Source organism: Oncorhynchus nerka, linkage group LG2, assembly GCF_034236695.1.
Source record: "Oncorhynchus nerka isolate Pitt River linkage group LG2, Oner_Uvic_2.0, whole genome shotgun sequence".
In the NCBI taxonomy this organism is placed as follows: domain Eukaryota; kingdom Metazoa; phylum Chordata; class Actinopteri; order Salmoniformes; family Salmonidae; genus Oncorhynchus; species Oncorhynchus nerka.
The window spans coordinates 12,565,817-12,586,227 of record NC_088397.1 but is presented as its reverse complement, the minus strand read 5'-3'; the positions used below and the strand labels follow the sequence as shown (position 1 = coordinate 12,586,227).

The 20,411-nt window shown below is 47.2% G+C and overlaps 1 protein-coding gene across 1 annotated transcript in view; it reads left to right on the top strand.

Moving 5' to 3' along the window:
• LOC115123856 (sorting nexin-4-like) overlaps positions 1 to 13,798 on the top strand; it is a 37,527-nt gene extending 23,729 nt beyond the window's left edge. The window contains exons 9-14 of the mRNA XM_065023248.1: positions 8,595 to 8,660; positions 8,926 to 9,015; positions 9,271 to 9,370; positions 11,197 to 11,342; positions 11,458 to 11,572; positions 11,940 to 13,798. Of these exons, the coding sequence (XP_064879320.1) occupies positions 8,595 to 8,660; positions 8,926 to 9,015; positions 9,271 to 9,370; positions 11,197 to 11,342; positions 11,458 to 11,572; positions 11,940 to 11,987 (565 nt within the window). The 3' untranslated portion in view covers positions 11,988 to 13,798. The remainder of the gene's footprint in view (positions 1 to 8,594; positions 8,661 to 8,925; positions 9,016 to 9,270; positions 9,371 to 11,196; positions 11,343 to 11,457; positions 11,573 to 11,939) is intronic.
• The last annotated feature ends 6,613 nt before the right edge of the window (positions 13,799 to 20,411 follow it).

Genomic DNA, 20,411 nt, shown 5'->3' with positions numbered 1-20,411 from the left:
GGCAGTGAGTGGAGTGCCTTAGAGAAGGAGATGGGAGACGGTCTAACTGATCTGACTGTGTGGCAGAGAGTGTCTTAGAGAAGGAGATGGGAGACGGTCTAACTGATCTGACTGTGTGGCAGTGAGTGGAGTGTCTTAGAGAAGGAGATGGGAGACGGTCTAACTGATCTGACTGTGTGGCAGTGAGTGGAGTGCCTTAGAGAAGGAGATGGGAGACGGTCTAACTGATCTGACTGTGTGGCAGTGAGTGGAGTGTCTTAGAGAGTCTAACTGATCTGACTGTGTGGAGTGATGGGAGACGGTCTAACTGATCTGACTGTTTGTGTGGCAGTGAGTGGAGTGCCTTAGAGAAGGAGATGGGAGACGGTCTAACTGATCTGACTGTTTGTGTGGCAGTGAGTGGAGTGCCTTAGAGAAGGAGATGGGAGACGGTCTAACTGATCTGACTGTGTGGCAGTGAGTGGAGTGTCTTAGAGAAGGAGATGGGAGACGGTCTAACTGATCTGACTGTTTGTGTGGCAGTGAGTGGAGTGTCTTAGAGAAGGAGATGGGAGACGGTCTAACTGATCTGACTGTGTGGCAGTGAGTGGAGTGTCTTAGAGAAGGAGATGGGAGACGGTCTAACTGATCTGACTGTTTGTGTGGCAGTGAGTGGAGTGTCTTAGAGAAGGAGATGGGAGACGGTCTAACTGATCTGACTGTTTGTGTGGCAGTGAGTGGAGTGTCTTAGAGAAGGAGATGGGAGACGGTCTAACTGATCTGACTGTGTGGCAGTGAGTGGAGTGTCTTAGAGAAGGAGATGGGAGACGGTCTAACTGATCTGACTGTGTGGCAGTGAGTGGAGTGTCTTAGAGAAGGAGATGGGAGACGGTCTAACTGATCTGACTGTGTGGCAGTGAGTGGAGTGTCTTAGAGAAGGAGATGGGAGACGGTCTAACTGATCTGACTGTGTGGCAGTGAGTGGAGTGCCTTAGAGAAGGAGATGGGAGACGGTCTAACTGATCTGACTGTGTGGCAGTGAGTGGAGTGCCTTAGAGAAGGAGATGGGAGACGGTCTAACTGATCTGACTGTTTGTGTGGCAGTGAGTGGAGTGTCTTAGAGAAGGAGATGGGAGACGGTCTAACTGATCTGACTGTGTGGCAGTGAGTGGAGTGCCTTAGAGAAGGAGATGGGAGACGGTCTAACTGATCTGACTGTGTGGCAGTGAGTGGAGTGCCTTAGAGAAGGAGATGGGAGACGGTCTAACTGATCTGACTGTGTGGCAGTGAGTGGAGTGTCTTAGAGAAGGAGATGGGAGACGGTCTAACTGATCTGACTGTTTGTGTGGCAGTGAGTGGAGTGCCTTAGAGAAGGAGATGGGAGACGGTCTAACTGATCTGACTGTTTGTGTGGCAGTGAGTGGAGTGCCTTAGAGAAGGAGATGGGAGACGGTCTAACTGATCTGACTGTTTGTGTGGCAGTGAGTGGAGTGTCTTAGAGAAGGAGATGGGAGACGGTCTAACTGATCTGACTGTGTGGCAGTGAGTGGAGTGTCTTAGAGAAGGAGATGGGAGACGGTCTAACTGATCTGACTGTGTGGCAGTGAGTGGAGTGCCTTAGAGAAGGAGATGGGAGACGGTCTAACTGATCTGACTGTGTGGCAGTGAGTGGAGTGTCTTAGAGAAGGAGATGGGAGACGGTCTAACTGATCTGACTGTGTGGCAGTGAGTGGAGTGCCTTAGAGAAGGAGATGGGAGACGGTCTAACTGATCTGACTGTGTGGCAGTGAGTGGAGTGTCTTAGAGAAGGAGATGGGAGACGGTCTAACTGATCTGACTGTGTGGCAGTGAGTGGAGTGTCTTAGAGAAGGAGATGGGAGACGGTCTAACTGATCTGACTGTGTGGCAGTGAGTGGAGTGTCTTAGAGAAGGAGATGGGAGACGGTCTAACTGATCTGACTGTGTGGCAGTGAGTGGAGTGTCTTAGAGAAGGAGATGGGAGACGGTCTAACTGATCTGACTGTGTGGCAGTGAGTGGAGTGCCTTAGAGAAGGAGATGGGAGACGGTCTAACTGATCTGACTGTTTGTGTGGCAGTGAGTGGAGTGCCTTAGAGAAGGAGATGGGAGACGGTCTAACTGATCTGACTGTGTGGCAGTGAGTGGAGTGTCTTAGAGAAGGAGATGGGAGACGGTCTAACTGATCTGACTGTGTGGCAGTGAGTGGAGTGTCTTAGAGAAGGAGATGGGAGACGGTCTAACTGATCTGACTGTGTGGCAGTGAGTGGAGTGTCTTAGAGAAGGAGATGGGAGACGGTCTAACTGATCTGACTGTTTGTGTGGCAGTGAGTGGAGTGCCTTAGAGAAGGAGATGGGAGACGGTCTAACTGATCTGACTGTGTGGCAGTGAGTGGAGTGCCTTAGAGAAGGAGATGGGAGACGGTCTAACTGATCTGACTGTTTGTGTGGCAGTGAGTGGAGTGCCTTAGAGAAGGAGATGGGAGACGGTCTAACTGATCTGACTGTTTGTGTGGCAGTGAGTGGAGTGTCTTAGAGAAGGAGATGGGAGACGGTCTAACTGATCTGACTGTGTGGCAGTGAGTGGAGTGCCTTAGAGAAGGAGATGGGAGACGGTCTAACTGATCTGACTGTGTGGCAGTGAGTGGAGTGCCTTAGAGAAGGAGATGGGAGACGGTCTAACTGATCTGACTGTTTGTGTGGCAGTGAGTGGAGTGTCTTAGAGAAGGAGATGGGAGACGGTCTAACTGATCTGACTGTGTGGCAGTGAGTGGAGTGTCTTAGAGAAGGAGATGGGAGACGGTCTAACTGATCTGACTGTGTGGCAGTGAGTGGAGTGTCTTAGAGAAGGAGATGGGAGACGGTCTAACTGATCTGACTGTGTGGCAGTGAGTGGAGTGCCTTAGAGAAGGAGATGGGAGACGGTCTAACTGATCTGACTGTTTGTGTGGCAGTGAGTGGAGTGCCTTAGAGAAGGAGATGGGAGACGGTCTAACTGATCTGACTGTTTGTGTGGCAGTGAGTGGAGTGTCTTAGAGAAGGAGATGGGAGACGGTCTAACTGATCTGACTGTTTGTGTGGCAGTGAGTGGAGTGCCTTAGAGAAGGAGATGGGAGACGGTCTAACTGATCTGACTGTGTGGCAGTGAGTGGAGTGCCTTAGAGAAGGAGATGGGAGACGGTCTAACTGATCTGACTGTGTGGCAGTGAGTGGAGTGCCTTAGAGAAGGAGATGGGAGACGGTCTAACTGATCTGACTGTTTGTGTGGCAGTGAGTGGAGTGTCTTAGAGAAGGAGATGGGAGACGGTCTAACTGATCTGACTGTGTGGCAGTGAGTGGAGTGCCTTAGAGAAGGAGATGGGAGACGGTCTAACTGATCTGACTGTGTGGCAGTGAGTGGAGTGTCTTAGAGAAGGAGATGGGAGACGGTCTAACTGATCTGACTGTGTGGCAGTGAGTGGAGTGCCTTAGAGAAGGAGATGGGAGACGGTCTAACTGATCTGACTGTTTGTGTGGCAGTGAGTGGAGTGTCTTAGAGAAGGAGATGGGAGACGGTCTAACTGATCTGACTGTGTGGCAGTGAGTGGAGTGTCTTAGAGAAGGAGATGGGAGACGGTCTAACTGATCTGACTGTTTGTGTGGCAGTGAGTGGAGTGCCTTAGAGAAGGAGATGGGAGACGGTCTAACTGATCTGACTGTGTGGCAGTGAGTGGAGTGCCTTAGAGAAGGAGATGGGAGACGGTCTAACTGATCTGACTGTTTGTGTGGCAGTGAGTGGAGTGTCTTAGAGAAGGAGATGGGAGACGGTCTAACTGATCTGACTGTGTGGCAGTGAGTGGAGTGTCTTAGAGAAGGAGATGGGAGACGGTCTAACTGATCTGACTGTCTGTGTGGCAGTGAGTGGAGTGTCTTAGAGAAGGAGATGGGAGACGGTCTAACTGATCTGACTGTGTGGCAGTGAGTGGAGTGCCTTAGAGAAGGAGATGGGAGACGGTCTAACTGATCTGACTGTTTGTGTGGCAGTGAGTGGAGTGCCTTAGAGAAGGAGATGGGAGACGGTCTAACTGATCTGACTGTTTGTGTGGCAGTGAGTGGAGTGCCTTAGAGAAGGAGATGGGAGACGGTCTAACTGATCTGACTGTGTGGCAGTGAGTGGAGTGCCTTAGAGAAGGAGATGGGAGACGGTCTAACTGATCTGACTGTTTGTGTGGCAGTGAGTGGAGTGTCTTAGAGAAGGAGATGGGAGACGGTCTAACTGATCTGACTGTCTGTGTGGCAGTGAGTGGAGTGTCTTAGAGAAGGAGATGGGAGACGGTCTAACTGATCTGACTGTGTGGCAGTGAGTGGAGTGCCTTAGAGAAGGAGATGGGAGACGGTCTAACTGATCTGACTGTGTGGCAGTGAGTGGAGTGTCTTAGAGAAGGAGATGGAAGATGGTCTAACTGATCTGACTGTTTGTGTGGCAGTGAGTGGAGTGCCTTAGAGAAGGAGATGGGAGACGGTCTAACTGATCTGACTGTTTGTGTGGCAGTGAGTGGAGTGTCTTAGAGAAGGAGATGGGAGACGGTCTAACTGATCTGACTGTGTGGCAGTGAGTGGAGTGCCTTAGAGAAGGAGATGGGAGACGGTCTAACTGATCTGACTGTGTGGCAGTGAGTGGAGTGTCTTAGAGAAGGAGATGGGAGACGGTCTAACTGATCTGACTGTTTGTGTGGCAGTGAGTGGAGTGCCTTAGAGAAGGAGATGGGAGACGGTCTAACTGATCTGACTGTGTGGCAGTGAGTGGAGTGTCTTAGAGAAGGAGATGGGAGACGGTCTAACTGATCTGACTGTGTGGCAGTGAGTGGAGTGTCTTAGAGAAGGAGATGGGAGACGGTCTAACTGATCTGACTGTTTGTGTGGCAGTGAGTGGAGTGCCTTAGAGAAGGAGATGGGAGACGGTCTAACTGATCTGACTGTGTGGCAGTGAGTGGAGTGTCTTAGAGAAGGAGATGGGAGACGGTCTAACTGATCTGACTGTGTGGCAGTGAGTGGAGTGCCTTAGAGAAGGAGATGGGAGACGGTCTAACTGATCTGACTGTTTGTGTGGCAGTGAGTGGAGTGTCTTAGAGAAGGAGATGGGAGACGGTCTAACTGATCTGACTGTGTGGCAGTGAGTGGAGTGTCTTAGAGAAGGAGATGGGAGACGGTCTAACTGATCTGACTGTGTGGCAGTGAGTGGAGTGCCTTAGAGAAGGAGATGGGAGACGGTCTAACTGATCTGACTGTGTGGCAGTGAGTGGAGTGTCTTAGAGAAGGAGATGGGAGACGGTCTAACTGATCTGACTGTGTGGCAGTGAGTGGAGTGCCTTAGAGAAGGAGATGGGAGACGGTCTAGAGAAGGAGAACTGATCTGACTGTTTGTGTGGCAGTGAGTGGAGTGTCTTAGAGAAGGAGATGGGAGACGGTCTAACTGATCTGACTGTGTGGCAGTGAGTGGAGTGTCTTAGAGAAGGAGATGGGAGACGGTCTAACTGATCTGACTGTCTGTGTGGCAGTGAGTGGAGTGTCTTAGAGAAGGAGATGGGAGACGGTCTAACTGATCTGACTGTGTGGCAGTGAGTGGAGTGCCTTAGAGAAGGAGATGGGAGACGGTCTAACTGATCTGACTGTTTGTGTGGCAGTGAGTGGAGTGCCTTAGAGAAGGAGATGGGAGACGGTCTAACTGATCTGACTGTGTGGCAGTGAGTGGAGTGCCTTAGAGAAGGAGATGGGAGACGGTCTAACTGATCTGACTGTGTGGCAGTGAGTGGAGTGCCTTAGAGAAGGAGATGGGAGACGGTCTAACTGATCTGACTGTGTGGCAGTGAGTGGAGTGTCTTAGAGAAGGAGATGGGAGACGGTCTAACTGATCTGACTGTTTGTGTGGCAGTGAGTGGAGTGTCTTAGAGAAGGAGATGGGAGACGGTCTAACTGATCTGACTGTGTGGCAGTGAGTGGAGTGCCTTAGAGAAGGAGATGTCTAACTGATCTGACTGTGTGGCAGTGAGTGGAGTGTCTTAGAGAAGGAGATGGGAGACGGTCTAACTGATCTGACTGTTTGTGTGGCAGTGAGTGGAGTGCCTTAGAGAAGGAGATGGGAGACGGTCTAAACTGATCTGACTGTTTGTGTGGCAGTGAGTGGAGTGTCTTAGAGAAGGAGATGGGAGACGGTCTAACTGATCTGACTGTGTGGCAGTGAGTGGAGTGTCTTAGAGAAGGAGATGGGAGACGGTCTAACTGATCTGACTGTTTGTGTGGCAGTGAGTGGAGTGCCTTAGAGAAGGAGATGGGAGACGGTCTAACTGATCTGACTGTGTGGCAGTGAGTGGAGTGTCTTAGAGAAGGAGATGGGAGACGGTCTAACTGATCTGACTGTGTGGCAGTGAGTGGAGTGTCTTAGAGAAGGAGATGGGAGACGGTCTAACTGATCTGACTGTTTGTGTGGCAGTGAGTGGAGTGCCTTAGAGAAGGAGATGGGAGACGGTCTAACTGATCTGACTGTGTGGCAGTGAGTGGAGTGTCTTAGAGAAGGAGATGGGAGACGGTCTAACTGATCTGACTGTGTGGCAGTGAGTGGAGTGTCTTAGAGAAGGAGATGGGAGACGGTCTAACTGATCTGACTGTTTGTGTGGCAGTGAGTGGAGTGCCTTAGAGAAGGAGATGGGAGACGGTCTAACTGATCTGACTGTGTGGCAGTGAGTGGAGTGCCTTAGAGAAGGAGATGGGAGACGGTCTAACTGATCTGACTGTTTGTGTGGCAGTGAGTGGAGTGTCTTAGAGAAGGAGATGGGAGACGGTCTAACTGATCTGACTGTGTGGCAGTGAGTGGAGTGTCTTAGAGAAGGAGATGGGAGACGGTCTAACTGATCTGACTGTGTGGCAGTGAGTGGAGTGTCTTAGAGAAGGAGATGGGAGACGGTCTAACTGATCTGACTGTTTGTGTGGCAGTGAGTGGAGTGTCTTAGAGAAGGAGATGGGAGACGGTCTAACTGATCTGACTGTGTGGCAGTGAGTGGAGTGTCTTAGAGAAGGAGATGGGAGACGGTCTAACTGATCTGACTGTTTGTGTGGCAGTGAGTGGAGTGCCTTAGAGAAGGAGATGGGAGACGGTCTAACTGATCTGACTGTGTGGCAGTGAGTGGAGTGTCTTAGAGAAGGAGATGGGAGACGGTCTAACTGATCTGACTGTGTGGCAGTGAGTGGAGTGTCTTAGAGAAGGAGATGGGAGACGGTCTAACTGATCTGACTGTTTGTGTGGCAGTGAGTGGAGTGTCTTAGAGAAGGAGATGGGAGACGGTCTAACTGATCTGACTGTGTGGCAGTGAGTGGAGTGTCTTAGAGAAGGATGGGAGACGGTCTAACTGATCTGACTGTCTGTGTGGCAGTGAGTGGAGTGCCTTAGAGAAGGAGATGGGAGACGGTCTAACTGATCTGACTGTTTGTGTGGCAGTGAGTGGAGTGCCTTAGAGAAGGAGATGGGAGACGGTCTAACTGATCTGACTGTGTGGCAGTGAGTGGAGTGTCTTAGAGAAGGAGATGGAAGATGGTCTAACTGATCTGACTGTTTGTGTGGCAGTGAGTGGAGTGCCTTAGAGAAGGAGATGGGAGACGGTCTAACTGATCTGACTGTTTGTGTGGCAGTGAGTGGAGTGTCTTAGAGAAGGAGATGGGAGACGGTCTAACTGATCTGACTGTGTGGCAGTGAGTGGAGTGCCTTAGAGAAGGAGATGGGAGACGGTCTAACTGATCTGACTGTGTGGCAGTGAGTGGAGTGTCTTAGAGAAGGAGATGGGAGACGGTCTAACTGATCTGACTGTTTGTGTGGCAGTGAGTGGAGTGTCTTAGAGAAGGAGATGGGAGACGGTCTAACTGATCTGACTGTGTGGCAGTGAGTGGAGTGTCTTAGAGAAGGAGATGGGAGACGGTCTAACTGATCTGACTGTGTGGCAGTGAGTGGAGTGCCTTAGAGAAGGAGATGGGAGACGGTCTAACTGATCTGACTGTGTGGCAGTGAGTGGAGTGTCTTAGAGAAGGAGATGGGAGACGGTCTAACTGATCTGACTGTGTGGCAGTGAGTGGAGTGTCTTAGAGAAGGAGATGGGAGACGGTCTAACTGATCTGACTGTCTGTGTGGCAGTGAGTGGAGTGCCTTAGAGAAGGAGATGGGAGACGGTCTAACTGATCTGACTGTGTGGCAGTGAGTGGAGTGTCTTAGAGAAGGATGGGAGACGGTCTAACTGATCTGACTGTCTGTGTGGCAGTGAGTGGAGTGTCTTAGAGAAGGAGATGGGAGACGGTCTAACTGATCTGACTGTTTGTGTGGCAGTGAGTGGAGTGTCTTAGAGAAGGAGATGGGAGACGGTCTAACTGATCTGACTGTGTGGCAGTGAGTGGAGTGTCTTAGAGAAGGAGATGGGAGACGGTCTAACTGATCTGACTGTCTGTGTGGCAGTGAGTGGAGTGCCTTAGAGAAGGAGATGGGAGACGGTCTAACTGATCTGACTGTGTGGCAGTGAGTGGAGTGCCTTAGAGAAGGAGATGGGAGACGGTCTAACTGATCTGACTGTTTGTGTGGCAGTGAGTGGAGTGCCTTAGAGAAGGAGATGGGAGACGGTCTACAGAGTGCTGGACACCATATGGATGCGTGAGTACTCTCCATCCGCCAACAACCTTTGTATCTAACCTGTGCTGAGCCTGCTATTCTAATGTAGATTGCACACAACCTGCAATTTAGGAACCACAATGGAAATTAGGGAACACAATGGAAATAATTGTATATTTTTAAATGGCAAATAAAACCAGCCTGGTATTCTAATGCAGAGTGCACACGTCAAACAATTTAGGAACTACAATGAAAATAAGTATATATTTGTTTAACTGGCTAATAAAATGTGTGATTTTGTCCACAGCTATGCTGCCTCAGTAGATGATATGTTGGAGGAAGAGGAGCACTACGCAGACCAACTGAAGGAATACCTTTTCTATGCTGAAGCCTTAAGGTTGGTCCTATTGCACATTATGGCTAATCAATCAGGGAATCAACCAACCAATGAATCATATCTTGTAAAGGGATTCCAGAACCCTGTCCCCTTAGTCAGGTAAAGAGGGTGATGCACCAAGTAGAAGGTTCTGACAGTGTAAAAATATCTCCTCTAAACGGGCCTAGTACAACTTGTGTCCCAGGAAGTAATGCTGTATGGTGTTGTGACATTGTATGGGCCTCCTATAAAGCTACTGCTGTCTGTTTCCTACAGGGCTGTGTGTAGGAAACACGAGCTGACCCAGTATGAGCTGGAGACGGCCTCCTCAGACCTCATCTCCAAGAAGCAGCAACGGGAGGAGCTGGCCACTGGGGTATTCAATTCAATACAACTTTATCGATACCCTCAGGGGCAATGAAGAAAGCCATAGGTTTAGGCGTAGGTCTAGTTTATCTACTGTTTGTATCCTGGTATAGGACAACTAGGGGACTCCAACTGAGATGGTGATCTCTTGTAAGAAGCAAGCTCTTGTCTTTCCAGTATTGGTACAGTATAGGTCTCAAGAGCGTTGGCAAGGCCCAAGAGGTCTTGTTTGTCAAGTCCTCTCAGAATCTTTGACTTCATATCTTCTTCACACCCCCCTATATAAGGACATGTAAAGCCCTAGCCTGGTCCCATCTTTGACTTCATGTCTTCTTCACACCCCCCTATATAAGGACATGTCACAGGCTCTACTGTAGTTCCAGGCTCTACTGTAGTCCCAGGCTCTACTGTAGTCCCAGGCTCTACTGTAGTCCCAGACTCTACTGTAGTTCCAGACTCTACTGTAGTTCCAGGCTCTACTGTCGTCCCAGACTCTACTGTAGTCCCAGGCTCTACTGTAGTCCCAGGCTCTACTGTAGTCCCAGACTCTACTGTAGTCCCAGGCTCTACTGTAGTCCCAGGCTCTACTGTAGTCCCAGGCTCTACTGTCGTCCCAGACTCTACTGTAGTCCCAGGCTCTACTCTAGTCCCAGGCTCTACTCTAGTCCCAGGCTCTACTGTAGTCCCAGGCTCTACTGTAGTCCCAGGCTCTACTCTAGTCCCAGACTCTACTGTAGTCCCAGGCTCTACTGTAGTCCCAGACTCTACTGTCGTCCCAGGCTCTACTGTCGTCCCAGACTCTACTGTAGTCCCGGGCTCTACTGTAGTCCCGGACTCTACTGTAGTCCCGGGCTCTACTGTAGTCCCAGACTCTACTGTCGTCCCAGGCTCTACTGTAGTCCCAGTCTCTACTGTAGTCCCAGGCTCTACTGTAGTCCCAGACTCTACTGTAGTCCCAGGCTCTACTGTAGTCCCAGGCTCTACTGTAGTCCCAGACTCTACTGTAGTCCCAGGCTCTACTGTCGTCCCAGACTCTACTGTCGTCCCAGGCTCTACTGTAGTCCCAGACTCTACTGTAGTCCCAGGCTCTACTGTAGTCCCAGACTCTACTGTAGTCCCAGGCTCTACTGTAGTCCCAGGCTCTACTGTAGTTCCAGGCTCTACTGTAGTCCCAGACTCTACTCTAGTCCCAGGCTCTACTCTAGTCCCAGGCTCTACTGTAGTCCCAGGCTCTACTGTAGTCCCAGGCTCTACTGTCGTCCCAGGCTCTACTGTAGTCCCAGGCTCTACTGTAGTCCCAGACTCTACTGTAGTCCCAGGCTCTACTGTAGTCCCAGGCTCTACTGTAGTCCCAGACTCTACTGTAGTCCCAGGCTCTACTGTAGTCCCAGGCTCTACTGTAGTCCCAGGCTCTACTGTAGTCCCAGACTCTACTGTAGTCCCAGGCTCTACTGTAGTCCCAGACTCTACTGTAGTCCCAGGCTCTACTGTAGTCCCAGGCTCTACTGTAGTCCCAGGCTCTACTGTAGTCCCAGACTCCACTGTAGTCCCAGACTCTACTGTAGTCCCAGGCTCTACTGTAGCCAACTCTTCTATTGCATGCCATGCATGTTTGTCATGACAAAAAACACAGAGGCCGAAGCATCAACAGACTGGACCACCAGCAGGCCTGGGGTCAATTCCATTTCAATTCAGAAAGTAAATCAAATTCCAATTCCACATTTTCCTCATTGAAAAGCATAGGAGAGAATCTGTAATTTTAGTGTACTTCTTGAACTGACTAGACCACCAGGCTAGTAATGCCCCTCCATTCTCTGTCTGTCTGTCCATCCTCAGATGGTACGGACGTTCTCCTTCAAAGGAATGACCAACAAGCTGTTTGGTCAGGAGACACCAGAGCAGAGGGAGGCTAAACTCAGCCTACTAGAGGAGCAGATCGTCCAGGGAGAGGAGACGGTCACAGAGAAAACAGTGGAGTGCGAGTGAGTCCCTCATGTTAAACCATGCAGTAATACCTAGATAGATAGATAGACCACATGCTGAAAACAACTCATTGATAAAGTATGTAATATAATCTGTGTGTGTGTGTGTGTGCAGGGAGTACGTGAAGGGTGCGTGGGTGGACATGCAGCGCTTCAAGGAGCAGAAGGACAGGGATCTGAGGGAGGCTCTGATTGGCTACGCCGTCATGCAGATCAGCATGTGTAAGAAGGTGTGTCACACTCAGGTGGAAGTCTGGAAATGCTCCTAGTATCTATGAGGGTTATTTTCATTGGGCACCAAATGGACAAAAACTGACTCAAAGACAGAGGGACTACCTGGACTTGTCCAATAAGAAACTGTCATTTTCATGTTGCTTTAAATACCACTCTCAGAGTTGTGTTCATTAGGCACAAAACTGAAGAACACCGACTGAAAGAGAGAGGGACTACCTGGACTTGTCCAATGAGAGACTTTCGTTTCAAAACACGTTGCAATGGTGTGCCCTACTGAACACAACCCGCTTGTTAAAGTCAAAGGCCAGTGTTGTTAGGACCTAATTCAATTTCTGTGTTTTATGTTCTCCTCTGTCTGTATAGGGCATTCAAGTGTGGACCAATGCTAAGGAATGTTTCCACAAGATGTAAGGGGGTCGGGCCGTGGGTCAGCGACGACGTCTATGGCACGAGTGTACAACAACTTCACCTTTTGACCTTCACATGGAAACAGAACCACTGTTGTCACGGCAACAAGCCCCAGCTGACATAAAGTCACAGGGCTGCGTCTCAGTACTCATTCCAATACTGGCTGCATCTCAGTACTCAGTCCAATACTGGCTGCGTCTCAGTACTCAGTCCAATACTGGCTGCGTCTCAGTACTCAGTCCAATACTGGCTGCGTCTCAGTACTCAGTCCAATACTGGCTGCGTCTCAGTACTCAGTCCAATACTGGCTGCGTCTCAGTACTCAGTCCAATACTGGCTGCGTCTCAGTACTCAGTCCAATACTGGCTGCGTCTCAGTACTCAGTCCAATACTGGCTGCGTCTCAGTACTCAGTCCAATACTGTCTGCGTCTCAGTACTCAGTCCAATACTGGCTGTGTGTCAGTACTCAGTCCAATACTGGCTGCGCTCCAGATAAAGTGGGGAGGTAAGGAAGCCTTTCAAGACATGAGATGCAGCCCGGGACTATATTTTGTAATGAGATATAAGGCACAAACATTGTGTGTAGTATCAGCAGGATAAAGGTTGTTTATTAAGACAACGTGTGTGTAGTATCAGCAGGATAAAGGTTGTTTATTAAGAGAACGGGTGTAGTATCAGCAGGATAAAGGTTGTTTATTAAGAGAACGTGTGTAGTATCAGCAGGATAAAGGTTGTTTATTAAGAGAACGTGTGTAGTATCAGCAGGATAAAGGTTGTATGGTGAGAGTGTGTGTGTAGTATCAGCAGGATAAAGGTTGTTTATTAAGACAACGTGTGTGTAGTATCAGCAGGATAAAGGTTGTTTATTAAGAGATTGTGTGTGTAGTATCAGCAGGATAAAGGTTGTATGGTGAGAGAATGTGTGTGTAGTATCAGCAGGATAAAGGTTGTTTATTAAGAGAACGTGTGTGTGTAGTATCAGCAGGATAAAGGTTGTATGGTGAGAGAGTGTGTGTGTAGTATCAGCAGGATAAAGGTTGTATGGTGAGAGTGTGTGTGTAGTATCAGCAGGATAAAGGTTGTATGGTGAGAGTGTGTGTGTAGTATCAGCAGGATAAAGGTTGTATGGTGAGAGTGTAGCACATGGGGGATGTGGGAAACTTACTCCTCAGCCTGAAGTGTCACCACTTGTGCAGCCGAGTTGTTAACGCTTCGATGGCGCCGACTGGTAAGACGCTTCGGGAGGGCGGTCACGTGTGCTAGCGAAGCAGATGTCCTGGGTTCGAGCGTCCGTGTGAGCCCGATCAGGAGGAAGCGGTACTCGCTAAGTAAGCAGCGTGACGCCAGTTATCAGAATGCTGCTGTTACCTTGGTTTACCTCTATGAACTGAACTGGAAAAGAAACTGAATCAACTGTCAAAGGACTTCTGGCCTTTTCTCTGCTTAAAGCACATGATATCATAATGTCTGGTATGTGGATATTGAATGAGATATTATTTCAGAAAATGTCAAGGTACATGTATATAAGAATATTATATACTTTGACGTGTCCATCTATTTAAATATTTTAACAACAGTGAACACTAACCTGGTGTTTGTTGGTTGAAGCCAAAATATTAACTTACTAATTTAATCATGGTTTCTCAAAGAAAACATCCTATTTCTACATTGTGACTCGCAGTAATAATGTGATTTAAGGTCAGATTTGATCATCATTCATGTACATTCTTATCCAAGTTGAACTGAGATAACAGTCATACTGCATTGTATATTCAGCTTTATGGTTTTAATAAAAATATTGTCTTCTACCATATTCCTACAGCTACGGTTCCTCAGGCTACCACACATTTTCTGTTGGTCCAGTATGATGTTGTGAGGGTATATGGAGACAGCAGGTTGAGGTAAACCCACTATGATGGTATATGGAGATAGCAGGTTGAGGTAAACCCACTATGATGGTATATGGAGACAGCAGGTTGAGGTAAACCCACTATGATGGTATATGGAGACAGCAGGTTGAGGTAAACCCAATATGATGGTATATGTAGACAGCAGGTTGAGGTAAACCCACTATGACGGTATATGTAGACAGCAGGTTGAGGTAAAGCCACTATGATGGTATATGGAGACAGCAGGCTGAGGTAAATCCACTATGATGGTATATAGAGACAGCAGGCTGAGGTAAACCCACAATGATGGTATAAGGAGACAGCAGGTTGAGGTTGACCCATTATGATGGTATAAGGAGACAGCAGGTTGAGGTAAACCCACTACGATGATATATGTAGACAGCAGGTTGAGGTTGACCCACTATGATGGTATATGGAGACAGAAGGTTGAGGTAAACACACTATGATGGGATATGTAGACAGCAGGTTGAGGTAAACCCACTATGATGGTATAAGGAGACAGCAGGTTGAGGTAAACCCACTATGATGGTATAAGGAGACAGCAGGTTGAGGCTGACACACTATGATTGAATATGGAGACAGCAGGTTGAGGTAAACCCACTATGAGGGTATATGGAGATAGTAGGTTGAGGTATACCCACTATGAGGTGGGTATACCAGCAGGTTGAGGGCTATGTTATGAAACCAGTTAGCCAGACTACTGAAAAGCGCACACCGCTTTGTTAGGGCCCTGGGCTGTTCAACTCTTTGTTTAGGGCCCTGGGCTGTTCAACTCTTTGGTTAGGGCCCTGGGCTGTTCAACTCTTTGTTTAGGGCCCTGGGCTGTTCAACTCTTTGTTTAGGGCCCTGGGCTGTTCAACTCTTTGGTTAGGGCCCTGGGCTATTCAACTCTTTGTTTAGGGCCCTGGGCTGTTCAACTCTTTGGTTAGGGCCCTGGGCTGTTCAACTCTTTGTTTAGGGCCCTGGGCTGTTCAACTCTTTGGTTAGGGCCCTGGGCTGTTCAACTCTTTGTTTAGGGCCCTGGGCTGTTAAACTCTTTGTTTAGGGCCCTGGGCTGTTCCACTCTTTATTTAGGGCCCTGGGCTGTTCAACTCTTTGTTTAGGGCCCTGGGCTGTTCAACTCTTTGGTTAGGGCCCTGGGCTGTTCAACTCTTTGTTTAGGGCCCTGGGCTGTTCAACTCTTTGTTTAGGGCCCTGGGCTGTTCCACTCTTTATTTAGGGCCCTGGGCTGTTCAACTCTTTGTTTAGGGCCCTGGGCTGTTCAACTCTTTGTTTAGGGCCCTGGGCTGTTAAACTCTGGTCCTGGAGGGCCGAAACACTTCTGGTATTCATCCTTTCCTTCTAATCAGGGACGGTTTCAGACCTGGGACATCAGTTGCAGGAGCGGACTGGCCATCTGGCATTTCAGACAAATGCCATATGGGTTTGTCCAGCCCAGTGAGCCTGTCTAACCATTTTTTCCTGCAAAATGATCATTATTTGGTTAGTAATAGGGGCATCAAGGCTAAAAAGAGAGTCGGTGTGGTGGTATCGAGGAAAAAATTGTGTTACAAATGTCAGAGACAATGTCTGGTCCCAGTCCGCCCCTAACCAGGTGAGTGTAATTCATTACCTGGTGGAAACAAAAACAAGTGTTTTGGACCTCCATGACCAGAGTTGAAGAGCCCTCTAGGGTCTACAGTATATACAGTATAACCTGATAGTGTTTGGGACCTCCATGACCAGAGTTGAAGAGCCCTCTAGGGTCTACAGTATATACAATATAACCTGATAGTGTTTGAAGAAGACGTGAGTAAGATTTGAGAGTTAGTGGACAGGTATGGTCTGTGTACCTCAACACAGGAAGCTTATCAGATATGGTGGAAAAAATGGTCACAGTTCCAGTCTGCTTAAGGGGTGGCTCTCCCATAGGCACCAATGCATTAGCAGCTGGGTCTGGTCTGCTTAGTTCACTGACTCTATATGATCTTACCTTCTCCAGCTTCTGACCTGACCGACACTGTTGAAGTCTTTAACCAAAGAGAGCCAGGCCCTTCCTTTAATCAACTCCAATCAGGAAATTGTTTCAGAGTATCCTTTCTACTGCCATCTGTGGGTGATTGTGTGGTAGTTTTATCTGAACTACAGTAAATGCCCTCTAAACTGACATTTAGTTGGCAGTTAGTGACAGTTCAAGATATTACAAGAGAAGGAAACAATTAGGGAGGGAAAATACAACAATATCCATTTATTCTTTAAATATTTCATAAATACTTTGATATAGCTATATTTTAGAATAGATTGAGAACACAGGACAAGACAATCATTTGAAATAAATATCTTAAGTATATAATACGATATATTTCAGAGTCACACAGAGGAAAAAATATATGTCGATGGAACCATGATTGAATATGACCAAATGCTGATGTTAATATATATTTGGAGAAATAAAATATCAAAATATAATATATGTATCTAGGCCATAATGTCACTTCCACTTTCCACCTGAGGAGTCTGGTGGGAGGAGCTATAGGAGGACAGGCTTCCATTCCAGCCATTACAATGAGCATGTCTTCCTATAGCTCCTCCCACCAGCCTCCACTGCTAACCACCCCTGGGGGACCCTGCATTTGACACAAACACACTTCTGAATATCTCACAGCTCCACCATACAGCAATATATCTTTATTTAACTAGGCAAGTCAGTTAAGAACAAATTCTTATTTTCAAAGACGGCCTAGGAACAGTGGGTTAACTGCCTTTTGTTTTACCTTGTCAGCTTGGGGATTCGATCTTACAACTTTTCAGTTACTTGTCCAACGCTCTAACCACTAGGCTACCTGCCGCCCCTAGCATGTGGATAGGACTTTGAGGTAAACTTCCTAGTTTATGGAAAAGTTATTCCCAGAGCCAGAACAACACAGATCCAGCTATCCTCCATAACATGTAAGAAAGAGAACTAAACTAAACAAACTAGAAACATATTTCATTGCGACGAACATCATCAATTGACAAATTGTCCACAGAATGTTACGCACGCGTTAGCTATGAGTTGGCAATCATCTAAAAATATCATTTTCTGATTATGTTTAAAGCAATACAGTGTGCTTACCGGTACTACACATTGTAATTGACAATGCAATAGAACTCAGGTCTCCAAATTCTGGTAACTTTCCTCAAACTCCTGATATACTAGTTGGAAGAGTCAAGGAATCCGAAAGTAATAAACAAGAAATCCGGGAATCCTCCAACCAAGATTTCTGGAAAACCTGGTTCTTTTGGAAAAGTTAGACATTTTGCAATCCTAAATAGATCGCTCACCCAAGGACAGCTCCGCAGCAGAGAGCATTGGCACTACACACACGGACAGACACTGACCGTTAGCACTGACAAGACAACACATGTCCACAGGGACACCAGAATATGTTGCCTACAGTATAATTGGCTTAAACAGTATAATAGACTTTTGTACTATCCCCTGTGGGTTCTAGAATGAACTATAGTGATATTATCATTGAAATAGAATCCCCTCTAACGATATGGGCACTATAGATCTGATAACCCCTCTAACGATATGGGCACTATAGATCTGATAACACCTCTAACGATATGGGCACTATAGATCTGATAACCCCTCTAACGATATGGGCACTATAGATCTGATAACCCCTCTAACGATATGGGCACTATAGATCTGATAACCCCTCTAACGATATGGGCACTATAGATCTGATAACCCCTCTAACGATATGGGCACTATAGATCTGATAACCAGCCTCCTCTGTGGGAACTACACAGCAGTACATTTAGATCAGACACAGAAGCAGACACAGCTATGAGACCGACTCACAGTGCAATAGTCATATGTGCATTATGGCACCTATTCATATCACTACTAACGCTTCTGCACTGACGCCGTCAAACAGGGAAATGGTAGAAGATATTCAGGATTCTTCCTTTCACATATAACTGAGTGTACAAACCATTAGGAACACCTGCTCTGACCAGGTGAATCCAGGTGAAAGCTATGATCCCTCATAAATCCACTTCAGTCAGTGTAGATGAAGGGGAGGAGACAGGTTAAAGAATGATTTTTAAGCCTTGAGACAATTGAGACATGGATTGTGTATGTGTGCCATTCAGAGGGTAAATAGGCAAGACTAATGATTTAAGTGCCTTTCAAGGGGATATGGTAGTAGGTGCCAGGCGTACCGGTTTGTGTCAAGAACTGCAACGTGTCTGGGTTTTTCACACTCAACAGTTTCCCGTGTGTATCAAGAATGGTACACCACCCAAAGGACATCCAGCCAACTTGACACAACTGTGGGAAGCATTGGAGTCAACATGGGCCAGCATCCCTGTGGAACGCTTTCCACAACTTTCAGAGTCCGTGCCTCGACGAATTGCAGCTGTTTTGAGGGGGAAAAGGGTGTGCAACTCAATATTAGGAAGTTGTTCCTCATGTGTTTTACACAGTTTAGTTCATAACTACATCCTCTTTTCACTGATCTGGTGCAAAACCAACATGAACCAGAAGATAGTAGACTGCAGCACACCCATCTCAGGTTTGGACTGTACCAAGCCCCATGGCACATAAGGGGACGTCAGTCAGAGAACAGACCATTATCAAGGAGCTGGAGGGGTCCTCCCAGTTCTCTAGTTTAAGGCATACGTTGAACAAGGAGGTATCCTAACTGCTACAACTCAGAATCAGGGATCTTGTTGGCATAATGTTTTGAGGACTAGAAACCTTTCTTCAAGACATTGAAAACACAACAATAAAAAGCATCATTATAAACTCTGACATTACTGGGACATACTAATAATACCTCGGGGGCCCATAACCAGTTACCTATTCTTTATGCATGATGCTTTCAGTACGACAGAAGGTCAGTATTACGTTGGAGGCTATTCCAAACAGAACCTGGATGTGGTTACACATAAAACAACATCCATCCACTGGGCCAAAACTGGTTGTATCAACATTGTTTCCACGTCAAAATAATCAATGTGATGACGTTGAATCAACTTATTTTTACCCAACTTTTAACCATTGAAGTGACGTATGTGCCCAGTGAGCTGTTAGTTGTGGTATGATAGTTTTACATTCATCATACTAAAACAAGACCTTTACCCTCGAAGGGGCGAAACCTAACTTTTACAAAATGTCCACTTAGTTTCCCATTGACATCAATGCACGACTAAGGGCTGTACTCAATCTGTATCGCAGAAGTTCTGTGTTGTAGCCTGTTTGACATTTAAAGGCAAAGGTTTCCCGCGTTAGTGGAGACTGCATTCACAGCAAACGGCTCAATCTGAAATGACCTTCACATTTCCAGCGTGCTACAATGCTGAACCTCAGCTATATGGAGACCCTCATTTTACTTCAGTTGATGTTAGGATTGTCTTCCAAGTATGACCTGCCCCAATTATAGTGCTTTGGACTCTTCTCATCTAACAGACTCAACCTCCATAAAGAGCCTCTTCTCATCTAACAGACTCAACCTCCATAAAGAGCCTCTTCTCATCTAACAGACTCAACCTCCATAAAGAGCCTCTTCTCATCTAACAGACTCAACCTCCATAAAGAGCCTCTTCTCATCTAACAGACTCAACCTCCATAAAGAGCCTCTTCTCATCTAACAGACTCAACCTCCGTAAAGAGCCTCTTCTCATCTAACAGACTCAACCTCCATAAAGAGCCTCTTCTCATCTAACAGACTCAACCTCCATAAAGAGCCTCTTCTCATCTAACATACTCAACCTCCGTAAAGAGCCTCTTCTCATCTAACAGACTCAACCTCCATAAAGAACCTCTTCTCATCTAACAGACTCAACCTCCATACAGAGCCTCTTCTCATCTAACAGTCTCAACCTCCATAAAGAACCTCTTCTCATCTAACAGACTCAACCTCCATAAAGAGCCTCTTCTCATCTAACAGACTCAACCTCCATAAAGAGCCTCTTCTCATCTAACAGACTCAACCTCCATAAAGAGCCTCTTCTCATCTAACAGACTCAACCTCCATAAAGAGCCTCTTCTCATCTAACAGACTCAACCTCCATAAAGAGCCTCTTCTCATCTAACAGTCTCAACCTCCATAAAGAACCTCTTCTCATCTAACAGTCTCAACCTCCATAAAGAGCCTCTTCTCATCTAACAGTCTCAACCTCCATAAAGAGCCTCTTCTCATCTAACAGACTCAACCTCCATAAAGAGCCTCTTCTCATCTAACAGACTCAACCTCCATAAAGAACCTCTTCTCATCTAACAGACTCAACCTCCATAAAGAACCTCATCTCATCTAACAGACTCAACCTCCATAAAGAGCCTCATCTCATCTAACAGTCTCAACCTCCATAAAGAGCCTCTTCTCATCTAACAGACTCAACCTCCGTAAAGAGCCTCTTCTCATCTAACAGTCTCAACCTCCATAAAGAGCCTCTTCTCATCTAACAGTCTCAACCTCCATAAAGAGCCTCTTCTCATCTAACAGACTCAACCTCCATAAAGAGCCTCTTCTCATCTAACAG